The following is a 12173-nucleotide window of genomic DNA, read 5'->3' as shown; positions in this document are numbered from 1 at the left end:
GCAGTAATCTATCCTGAGACTTCCCATTATTTTATGACTGTCCGTGTGCATTTTTTCACATGTAATTCTGAGTTAGCATTTATTATTTTTTTCTTCACCAAGGATTGCTGGAATCTAAAAGGTATTTAAGACAACTTAATCAAATAGCTAAAAAAGCTTTCTCTTCAGACTAACCTATTATTCCTCTTTCAGTCATATAGGAAATAGTCAAAAAGTGAATTCTTGATGCACCCGATGAGAACAATAGATGTGTGTTCAGTCTTTCCTTCTCTAAATTAGAAATCACAGTATAGACAATGGAATTTCTAAATCATATATTATACCTTATTCTCTGGTGGGAATAAAATGTTCATGTTTGCCTCCTTTTCTCTGTTTAACTTTGACTGCTGTGAACACTAGGAAGAATAACCCTGCAGCTTTTCTTTCTTTTTTTCCCTTTTTTTTTTTAATCTATTCATTTTATACTTTTCAGACAGATTTTTCCCCGGGGTGAAACAAAGGTTAACTGAAATTTCCTCTGTTGTGTACCTGAACGAATCAGCAGTTTGAGAAGGAAATCCCATTGATGGGCAAAGAGAGTGACAGGCTCTATTTAAAGAATTCCCCCGACTGTGTGGTAGACCAACCATGCCATGAATTTAACTGTTCCTGTGGTCCCCATACTTGTACCCACCAAAAAGAGAGAAAAAACTACTTTGTTCTGCAAATGTTGCGCTAAGCTTTGAAAATCATGAGCCACTGAGTTTTGTGAATTAACATTACTAGCAGTGGTCAAGACTAAAGGAAGCAGTGTTTATAGCATGAGACAAAAAACAGACAGAAAATTATGCGTACTTGCATAATAGAAAAGGCACACTACGTATTTGTGTTTTAACATGTGTCTGTGCGTTTTAGCAATTTTATAGTACACATATTCCCCAAGAATATGATTTACAGACTTGACTTTTGCTTTATTCACTGCACATTTTTATTCTCAGTTAGTGTGTGAAACATCCTGCCCATACACAGCTGTAGGAGTCCTCGGGGCTGAGGTAGACGTGAACGGGCGTACACTTGGAAGAAGGCGCAGGATTTTTTGTTAGAGAAGTTGTGCAGCAGTTTGGCTACGCAGAAAGGAGAGACGTGGATGAAAAGCAATATGGGATCCTGATGTTCGACAAGAAGAGGCAGTGTGTGCTAACGCCTGGGTGATTTTCATATTTCTTGATGTCTGCTGTAAATAAATGAAAAGTGCACAACTCTGCCTGGTTTAATACTCCTAATTCACATGTGTTAAAACTTCGTGACCTTTGAGTCTTCTGGAAAACTGCAGCTCCGGCCCTGCCGCGGGCCCCCGCCGAACACGCTGCCTGGGGATTATAAGTACCATGTCGTAGCCCCCAACCGTCAGACTTTTCTTCTCTGGCAGTGACGGTTAACTCTTCTCCCATGGGTAATGGCTGCTTAAGTTTGCTTAAAGTTACTTTAATAGCTCTTGGTTGTTTTTTGGGTTTTTTTTCCACTTATGCAGGACTGTTCTGAGGTGTGTTTTTGTTCTTTTTAAACTCTGATATGCTTTTGGCCAACAATGCCTATGCTTCAGTCAACTTCTTACATTTTAATTCATTTCAAAATGGGTTGAGTTTTGTTGTTTTTTCACTGTCGTCCTTCCAATTTTGTGATGCTTTTCAAAAACATGATGCTGGATCAGATAAAGGTTGCTAAAAATAAAGTACTACTGGTATTTTCTCACTGGCAAAAAATATACATATTACTGTGCGTATATATTTTTTTTTTAAAAAAAATTATTTATTTATTTTCACTATCAAGGGGAGAGGCAGGAGGGTCTTTCCTTGCTATGAGGAAATTTCTCAAATTGAGCTTCCATCAGTGGTTACACCCACTGATTTCTCTGTGAGTTTATGGATCTCTTTTAAATTTGCCTTACAGAAATATCGACATGTAATCCATTGTTTTTAAGTAAATCACCTTTTCCGCATCAAAGCAAAGTTGAGGAATCCCTAAAAGTGTCTAAGAAAAACACCGCAGTCGATGCCATTCCTCCTGTGTGGGGGTTAATTCGAATGATGGGTGATGGGCAGAGGGCTCACTCCGCCGTGGCTGCCGCGTGGGGAGACGTGGGTGCTGGGATGGAGCTGGAGATGGAGAAGCCCAGAACGCGCGAGGTGGGTCCGCGCTGGTCCCCGGGCCGTGGCTGGGACCCGCAGGCGGTGGAAGGAGCGGTGGGACAGCGGCGCAGACCCACGCCCTCCCCCACGCAGTGCCGGAGCCGCGCGCGCCCGCGGCAGCGTCGGGCAGAACACGCGCCCCTTCAGCCACAGCCAGGCGCGGTGGGCATTAGAGCAGGCGTCGTCTACTGCAGACGCCTCTGGTGACATGTGTGTGTGTGCATGTATATACACACAGCCATGTACACATACATCTATGGGTACCCGAACACCCCTTCCTGGAAGAGGAGGGTGTGCAGTGCGACCTGGTGCACAGAAACCCACATTCCCGTGCTCTGCAAGGTCTGATGTAGGGAGAGGGTCTTGATTTCTGCTCTGGGACGCTGCGTGGTTGTTGTCACTTCACACTTCCATCCCTTGTTTTTTGGAACGAGGGCTACTTGAACACAAAAAACACAGCACTCGTTATAGCAAATTACGTTACAGTAAGACTCGAATCACTTTGGTTCAAACATAAACAGGAACTTTCAGATCTATGTAAAATGTCACAACATGAAATTCTTACAGATCTAGATCATCTTTAGGGGTTCAAGACTTACCATTTTAAAATCTTACTCGTTGCTCCAGTAGCAGCCGGAAGCTGTGTCCTGACACGCTAAATGTTGTTCAGAGATGTCTGGAACAATCCTTGCCACAGAGGTCTTACAGTAGAATGTAATTAGGGTTCTCTATTCTGTAATGTGCTATATTAATTAGCAGTCAAAATCCAATTTTTAAAGCCCAGCTTTGAAACATATTTGCCCTTCAGGCCACGTATCGTATTGTCACAGCTTGAAGCAGCCTGTTTCAGTGAACTGATCATAAAGTAAACTAAACAAAATACAACTGGGGAAGGGGCACCACTTGCCTTGCCCTTTTAGAAAATTTAGTGTTTTATTTTCAAAGCTGAATGTCCAGGCTCTGCAGCTTCTCTCTGCTGTTAAATGGGGTAACAAACCAAACCTTGGCAGGGCGGGATGAACTTGCACAAAGGACAGGGACGTGTTTCCCCAGCTCCCACGAGCGAAATAAAAGTGCGACTTTTGCTGGGTCAGAATCGGTGCCCGGCTGTGCCCGGCTCGGCCGCCGGGGTCCCGCTGGTGCCACCGATAAAGAAATCTTCTGAACAGGTTATTGTTTATTCTAAGGCAGTTTTTTGTTCTGTGGAAACGGATTGTTCCTCCGGGCAATTTCGGGTTTTGACTGCTGGTCCTCGTCCTCCCTCCTCCCCTCCTCTCCCTTTCTGGGATGAAAGAGGGAAGGCTTGAATGCACATTGAACAGTGGTCCTAAATCTGGCTTCTCCATGAGCGCTGCTTGGAAATTTACATTTTCATGCTGGTGGAGGGATACGTGTGAATCTCAATGATCTTTCAAAATTTTTTCTTTAAATAAAAGCAAAGCTGTTGCTTACAATTCATCCTATTGTACAGGGGCACGGGACAGCCAAAGTGTAACACGTTATAAAAGAAGAACCTTGCGCAGAGCTTCCATTTTCATCTAAACAGTATACATTTTGCATCCTGTCTGTCATTTTTTCTGGCTTCTGATTTCCCTTCTCTTCTTCCCTCTTCTGCAATTTGACAAAACAATTTTTTCAAAGTATAAATACATGACGTTCATATGGCAAAGTCAGGTGTATTTTTTTAGCTGAAGAGTAGAAATTAACATAATCTTAAAAAGGAGATTGCTTTTAACAAATGAAGATGAGAAAGAATAAAAGCACGGATTTGTGAAAGATGTTCTGGGAGGATTTTATTAATACAGTGTGAAAACTCACAGGACCCTGTCAGTAATGTAAGTTTTGTGCGTGCAGCTTCTTCACAGGAGCAGAGAGAAGTCTTGACAGAGAATATCTGAAGTTTTTTTAACGTCTCTTTTCTTAAGGTGCTGTGAAGAGTAACGACGAAGTTCTCATAGTCTGCTTCCTTAAGGCAGAAATTCACCCTCGGGGGTGTGTGTCTGAGACGAGGGTGGAAAGCTTTTGACCGTGCCCGGGCCGGCCTTGGGAAGTGCCCTGGCTCCAGAGGAGCCTCCAGCAGCCGATGGCAGGGCGGTGGGTGGCCAGGAAGCCCCTCGGAGCAGCCCGAGCTACCCGGGGCTGCAGGTGCAGGACAAGCTCGTTCGCCCAAATAACCAAACTAAAAGGGGGGCAGGGGAGGCGTTTGCCAACCTGAGCAGAGTTTTGTGGTTTATTTCAAGATTTAGCACCAGGCAAAGTGCTGTGGTCAATGAGAAAAATCGTTGCAGATTTTCCCGTGTGTCTCCAAAGCCAGATTTCAAGTTGTTTGCTGAAGCATAGCTCTTCCTGCGTACTTCAGTCTGAAGAATTTATAGTGAGTAAAAACAAAGCCTTACACATTGTGGTGTGAATTACACTTAGCTTTTAGGTCACCAAACGGATTTAATAATGAGAGATTTTGTTGTATTATTTCAGTCAGCATTAAAGCTCTTGTATTTATTTTCTACTTTGAGCAGTTTTAGTTTCTAGTATTAGGAATATCTGAATCATTGTATCATGGTTTTCCCCTTGAAGCGGGGGATTTTGACAGTGAAGAAGAGAAACTTAGTTGGTTTGTCCTCAGGAAGGACATGCCTGATGATTAACAGGAGTTAATTTGCCGGTTATTTTGATCTGTAGCCTGTCAGCCATTCTGCATGAGCTTTTCTATGAAACACGGTGCTCGGTACTGATTGCCAGAGCAGAGTTTTGAATTACAAATATCTTTTTTCTTTATGAATGAATTTCCTTAACAGGGTTCCAAGTAATAAATAATGCACTCAAATATGTCAGTGCGTTTCTTTGCTTTTAACTGCTAGACACCAAAGGGCCTGATTTTCCCCTGGGCATACCCAGGACTCGCTTCCAGCGAGGAGCTGAGGCGGCGCGGTCCCTCCTGTCCCCGCGGGGTGGTGGTGGTCGCTTCGTGTCTGGAGGATCCCAGGGTGAAGGATCCGGTGGGTGCTTGCGTTTTTGCTCTGGCTGTGCCAGACCCACGGCTTGGGTGCGACGCATGACTCAAATCCCTTCGCAAATGGGCCAGCTAATTCATTACTGATGTCCCTGTGATGGTCATTAGCATCGCTGGCATTAGTGAGTGCTGAAAATAAAAATATTTCAGAGTGCCGTTGAGATTGGAGCAGATATTGGATGAAGAGCAGCAGCAAGCAGGTATTATGCTCTGAAGCGCCCTTTGTATGTTTGAGTGACATACCTTGTACCAGATATTGCATTACACACTTCAGCTGAAATTATTGACTTTTTCAGTAAATGAAGGGTTTGGCATGATATTACAGATTGGTATAATTTTAATTTCTAGTCATCTGCCTTTTGTTGGAAATGAATAGTACAATGAAAATCAGTTGGATAAATTTTTATTGTTTTTTTTTACTGTTTGTGAATCTTGATGTTGTGATTTGTGTTAATAACACACGTAGATGCTTTGGGTTTGGACTGGGAGCGGGATGAAGCACTTTGCATTAAAAAGTCTGCAAACATACAGGATTAATTTACGCACAAGTTGTAATGGTTACTGTAAAAGCATAGGTAAGGTGAACACCTCTGTTGACATGAATCCTCCCTTAATGATGAAAAAGATGCCGTGGTGGTGCAGCTGTCTTTGCACAGGGAGAGAAGTAAACACTGTTGACATGCAGAATTTCTAAACAGCTGTAACTGCATCCCTATTCTTTTAGCTTATTGCCTTTTATTTCCTTTTTGATGTTTTCTTTTTACTTCTGCCAGTCCAAAGGCTGTGTGTGAGAAGGTTATGGTGCGACAGTTGATAATTTAGTGTGTCATCCTGATTTATTGCACATTACCAAACCCTGTTACTTAGCTTACAGTCTTAGTTGCTGTGGTTGTGCATAAAGTCATTTTGGCATGCAGCAGTCAGAAAGCAGTGCTGAAGACACAGATTTTGCGAAATCGTAAGGAGGAAAAGTGTATTTTATGTTGTGCGTTAGCGACCTGTTCCATGTGCTCCCACTCTGGCAACCTCTGGACTTGAGCTGGGCATCCCTGCGAGTGCAGGCAGAGATTATTCAAATGGCCGGGACTGGAGGCTTTGGAGTCCCTGCCTCTGAAGAAATCAAATCCTCACCTGAATTTATACTCTGGGGGCAGAGCAAGAGGGTGGTGTCAAATAAAGTCCGCCCGATAGTTGGACGTGGGCTGATTCCAAGGTGAACCAGTTTGGTGCCAAGCAGGTTGATGGTTTTCTTTTACTGAAGATAGAACTAGTTTCTCCGCTTTGGTGCATTCAAAGTCTGTTATCAGTTTCAATAAGTGCAGTAATCATATTGTTGAATATACTATAGAAAAATATTAAAATAAATTAAATATAATTAATTTTATTTCTGTTTTTCAGGAGAAGTTGGTGTGGACTGGTCCATCTGTAATAAAGACTTAGAGGTAACACAAACAACCAAATTGTTCCATAATTCTTTATTTTTATGTTTATCAACAAGCAGAGCAAGATAAATGGGATTGAAAAATCGATCTGTAGTTTTTGGGTGGCATCCTCAGCAGTGTCCTCCCAGAGGCAGGCGAAGGCTGAGCTCTCGTGCCGTAGGACAAGGTTCATTGTTGGGCGGGCAGACGAGCGGAGCGGGAAGAGGTTGCCAGCAGCCAGAGCTCCTCCACAGACCCCGCGAGGAGGAACTTGCCTCTTCTGTCCCAGTAATTGTTCTGTGGCAGCTACGTCCCGTTCCCACCGGCGGCACCACAAGCCGTTGGTGTGTGGTTGGCTCCAGAGTCTGGACTCGGCTCGGGAGTTGGTGTGGTTGGGCTGTAACCTGGAGCACTTGGGCAAGGTGCTGTGGCGTCCAGGAGGAGCTTCAGCTGTGAGGTCCGACTCCTTCGATTTCTCCTGCCATGGTTCAGTAAAGTTTACATAATCAGGTGACATGAACAAACTCTTTCCCTTAAGAGAAGTGGTATTTTTGTAACTCTTCCGTTCACTTGTCCAGAATTTTATTTTGTTTTTTAAAAAGTTGAAGACAGGATTTTCAATTTGGTCTGCCTACACAGAAAGTATATGTGAGGTCACTGGGAGAGAAAGAGTTGTTTCCAGCTTCTCTTTTTTCTTCCTTTTCCTTTTTAAATCTTTCTTTACAATTGCAAATTGCAGATTTGGTCTAGACTTGTATAGCATTGTATGTTGTCCAAGAAGGTTGCCTTAATGTGTGCAAGGGAATGTGTAACTCGCATTTGCAATTAATGCTAGTTATATTTGTATTCTGGGAAAAATTCCAGTTCATCATGAAATAGCATAGTGAGTAAAAGTGTCTTGACTCATCAAGGGAAAGCAAAACTTCATAACTGCAATTTTAAACAGCAAAAAAAAAATGACCTGAAGTGAAAATTTGAACAAGGCAATACTCGTCTTGTAGACAAAGCAGGTTTCTCCATAACAGAATGATCCAGCACAAATCAGGATGTGTAAATTGTACTTGTAAAAAGTTAGATTTTTAACTGAACACTACCAGCAGTGACCTTTTCAAATTTCCGATTCTAACAAACACTAAACCACAGAATCCCAAATGATAAATACATTTTTCTCTTCTTGTCTCCCCAGGCACAGATCTCCAACTACGCAAGTGTGAGGCATAGCGGTATGCGGTACTACACAGCTGATAAAAATGTGACCTGTAAAAACTGCAGTAGACGAGGTCATTTGTCCAAGAACTGTCCTACTCCAAAGGTAAATGCAACACTTAAATTACTGGTAGCTGCAGCTGTTGTTTCTAGTACTCTCTTGTGCTTGCCATTAAAAGCATTGCGTCCGTGGTTTATTATTGCATGGAAAGGTTGTTGCAGGTTGAAGGACAGCTTGCACAAGATCAATTTACTTGTAGTGGGTCTGGCTGAGATGGAGTTGATTGTCCCCACAGCGCTGGCAGCTAGAAAGGTGTTGGTGACACCCCAGAGTTGTGGCTGCTGCCCAACATCCCCCTCACCCGCAGGCCCCAGCGGGCAAGATCCTGGGAAGAGACGCAGCCGGGGCAGCTCACCCAAGCTGCCCAAAGGGATATTCCTTGTCGTATGGCATCTGCTCAGCCAGAAAAACTAAGAGAAAGGAGCGGGGGGTAAGGGCAGCAATCATTACTACAACGTTTGTCTGCCGGAGCAACCGCTACACCCGCTGAAGCCCTGCCTCCCGGGAACTGGCTGGGCATCGTCTGCTGCTGGGGAGGAGAGAATCAATGTTTTGTTTTCCTTTGCTTCCACATGTAGCCCTGGCTTTTGCTTTACTAAACTACTTTTATCTTGACCCATGAGTTTTTTCTGTCTTATTTTCTCCCCATTTTTCCCATCCCCATCCTGTTGAGGGGGGGAGTGATAGAGCGGATGGGTGGGCACCTGGTGTCCAGCCAGGGTCAACCCACCACTTTACTATATAAAATTAGCTGTCTGTTTTGTGGAGGTCATTGCTTTTATTGTGTTTATAATCTCTGCAATTCCTAGTAAGCAGTAGACATTTATTTGGGGTCACTTCATTTCATCTTTTGTGTTTTTTCTTTTCTGTACTCTTTTGAAACATTCTCACTTGACATAATTCCTTTCTTATTTCTCCACAGAAAGTTCCCCCTTGCTGCCTGTGTGCAGGAAGAGGCCATCTACAAAACAGTTGCCCAGCACGTTTTTGTTTGAACTGCTGTTTGCCTGGCCACTATTTCAGGGAATGCCTCGAGAGAGCCTATTGGAATAAACACTGCAATCGCTGCGACATGAAGGGGCATTATGCTGATGTGAGTACTGCCCGTGGCAAAGAGCTCAGTCATTACCGGTTTTGTATCTCTCAGACCTGAGTTTACAACACAGTCTTTTAACATTTTCTTTAATTTTATATGTTGCATATTTGCATAAGCATATGAAAATATTGTTGTCAGTCATTATCAGTATCACAGTTTTCATGAAGAGTGGTTGGAACTGGAGCATTGTAAACACTCACTCTTTAGTTTATTTTTGTCCAGTTTGGTTAGGGTGGTGAAAACATCCTCATTTGTGTTGAACTGAACGCGTACGGAGGCTGAAATTAGCAGACGTGGTATGTTGCAAGCATGCCAGCAAGAGGTAAAAAATAACTGTGATGTTCCAAGAGTTCCAGATATGTGTTTTTTTCACTATGATCACATATTTATCAATGAAAATATTATCAAAAATTTAAACTAATGTCTAAATGGTTTTGAGAGGCATTGATAACCGTGCTACATTTTACATTGCAAATGTACTTTAGGAACAAAATGGAAATGATACATTTTATTTCTTATTGAAGTATAGGTGAATAAAAATTTTAGCTGACATTAGCTCATAAGGAAGCAGCTCTGCAGTCACATTCACGTGCCTTAGCTTAGTTTCTGCCTGCTTTTCAGTGGAGTCCTCTATTATTTATGAACATGCAAGAAGAAAGATAATGATGGAATTAGTTGTCTCTCTACTTCTGTATCCCTATGGACAGGCCCATCACATACGTACTATGAGAGAGTTTGTAAAGTAGTTGAACAGTTGCAAAATTGTTTATTGTTAAGAGAAAAATATTGATAGAAACAGTTAATGTCTGGAACATACTGATGTGTTGTCTTAATCCCAGGAGAACCACACTGATGTTTTCTATCTTCACTACTGTCGTTCAAAACCCAACTGTCTCTACTTACACCAGCGTAGCTCTACAGGTTGGGTGGACACTCCGGTCCTGTTGCCAATCACTCGGATTCCTCATTCGTATTGTGTTACACTGCCTCTGTGTCATGAACACTGTAGAAAAGAAAGTATTTAGTGGAAATAATTATCTCCATACCGTACCTAACAAAACGGCCTTGCAGAGGTGTTAGCAAGCCTGCATCTGTATTCACAGTACAAATGGTTCTGTCCAACGGGAATATGGAAGCGCTCCCTTCGTCTTCTAAAAGACTGAATGTTCGGTTTATTTCCCACCAGATGCTTGGCTGCTTGTTTCAGGTTAAGCAGCACAATGGGAGACGGGTTTCCATTTATTTTACAGGGAGATGGAGGCCCCATAAAATAGATGCATTCTGATATTAGATTTTACTGAGCATTCAAAGTTGGTTGGACAAGCGAATGAGTAACTTTGGCACAAAAGTGTATGGAAGTATTAAAAATGTTCGAGTACTGTAGGGGTACTGAGGTGTGTTAAAGGTCATCCCGATACAGGGTGTTCTCTGCACTAAAGACTAGGTGGGAGGTAAGGTCATGGACTTCATTTGGCTGAGACTTTTTTCTCAAATCTTCTATCATTTAAACAGTACCATGATGGAAACACACTCTTCAGTGCATGATCTCCTTTCTTAAAAATATTTCTTCAATTCTTCTGAATGCATTTTGAAACAAGTAGAAACTGGTTTGCTCTTGACAGCCTGCCCAAAGCTGTTAATACTGCTAGTGACAGTTAGTAGCTATAAGAAAGATGGGGAGAGGCTTTATGCCAGAACCTTCCTGGTCTCCCAAGACCTTCCCAGATAGTCTTTAATGGAAGTACTTCTCATATAGATACATAGATAGTGCTGAATTGAATTTCAAAAATATAAACTAGATAAAGGTAACGACTTTGCAGTAGGACACAATTCAGGTTAGTAGAAGGTTCAGGTATGACTGTAACATGAAGATTTGTCCTCATATTTCATGAACACAGGTAGAAGACTTGATGTGTCCTTTCTTTAATCGCCCTGTGGCTTGTCGGTAGCAGCGGCGGTTATGCTGTGAGGACTAAAGAGGAACACAGAAGTAGTTTGAAGGCCTTTGAGTTTGATAGGGTCTACTAAAATAAAACACAGATGAAAATTGAAGTGGATTAAACATAGGTTTATTTTTTTTTTAACTTTGTGTAATATTATTATGGTTTTACATGTCCCAGAAATTCAGTCTTGTACATAGCAATCAACCTTTTATACTTCTTTTTCCCTCAAATTAAACACAAAAATGTGAGGATAAAAGGCAATCTATGATAACATCAGCTTACATTCCTACTTTATTTTCTATCTAAAGATATGGCTTAAATGTTTGTCTTCCAAATAAGCCTGTTCGATTCCCCTAAACGCTGGGTTTTTTTGAAATTCTGAAATATTTGAATCTATTTCTAAATGTGTCCTCCCTACCTTAGCTTCATCCATTTGGTCAAAGAATGAGGAAGATCCTGAGAAGGCGTTACCCTCCCTTTCCCTGAATACAGAAGTTAATCTGAATAACTCTTCTACCTGGTAAAGCTTGTGTGCCATAACTTCTGTCATTACATTCAGTCCCATATTGCAGAATCGTGGAATAACTGTGTTCCAGTGTTTGACCCCACATTTTAGCAGTCAGACAGGAGAGACTCCCCTTCGTGTGCTTTCTGGGGAGAAGGTCTGTGCAGCGCGCTGCTGGTGTGTCCGTTCTGCTCCTGCTGGGGACGGCACAAACGCGAGGAGTCAGGGAAGGGAACTGAGAGTCTGTTACAGGCTCACCACAGACGATGATCTGTGGGATATGCAAATGAAGCCTAGCACATTTGGGAGCTTAGTATTTCTTTTGATATTTGAATGTTAAAAATTTAAATTCGATCTTCCTCTTCTAGCTGTACTTTCGCTTATAGCTGATGTGTGCACAGTACCATTACTTTAAAGAACGTGAACAGCGTGTTTCTGCACCCCTTTCTGGTAAGCAGTTAGAGCTGTAATCTTAAGTATCTTTTCTTTGCGTCTCTTGCCACCTTTTCTATTTTACACATTTTATGAAGGCAGTTCTCATAAAGCAATTTTCTTTTCACACATTTTATGAAGCTAGTTCTCATAAAGTAATTTCATTTTCTGTAAAGAATCATGAGTCATAGAATCATAGAAGTCCTCTGTCATCCCACAATTTAACTCCTACCTAAGTTGTGTAGATTATCAGGAACATCACAACATGTATTTTTTCTGCTCATTTAGGGCCACTTTAAATCAGAAAGGGTTGTCTTTGAAACTTTCAGGC

General features: G+C 42.1%; 1 protein-coding gene across 1 annotated transcript in view; it reads left to right on the top strand.

The window, feature by feature from the left end:
• Positions 1 to 12173, top strand: part of ZCCHC7 (zinc finger CCHC-type containing 7) — a 115292-nt gene that overhangs the window by 71981 nt on the left and 31138 nt on the right. Inside the window, exons 5-7 of the mRNA XM_063320896.1 lie at positions 6577 to 6620; positions 7786 to 7911; positions 8789 to 8959. Of these exons, the coding sequence (XP_063176966.1) occupies positions 6577 to 6620; positions 7786 to 7911; positions 8789 to 8959 (341 nt within the window). The remainder of the gene's footprint in view (positions 1 to 6576; positions 6621 to 7785; positions 7912 to 8788; positions 8960 to 12173) is intronic.

This window comes from Chroicocephalus ridibundus, chromosome Z (genome assembly GCF_963924245.1).
Source record: "Chroicocephalus ridibundus chromosome Z, bChrRid1.1, whole genome shotgun sequence".
In the NCBI taxonomy this organism is placed as follows: domain Eukaryota; kingdom Metazoa; phylum Chordata; class Aves; order Charadriiformes; family Laridae; genus Chroicocephalus; species Chroicocephalus ridibundus.
This window is presented reverse-complemented; position numbering and strand designations above follow the sequence as displayed.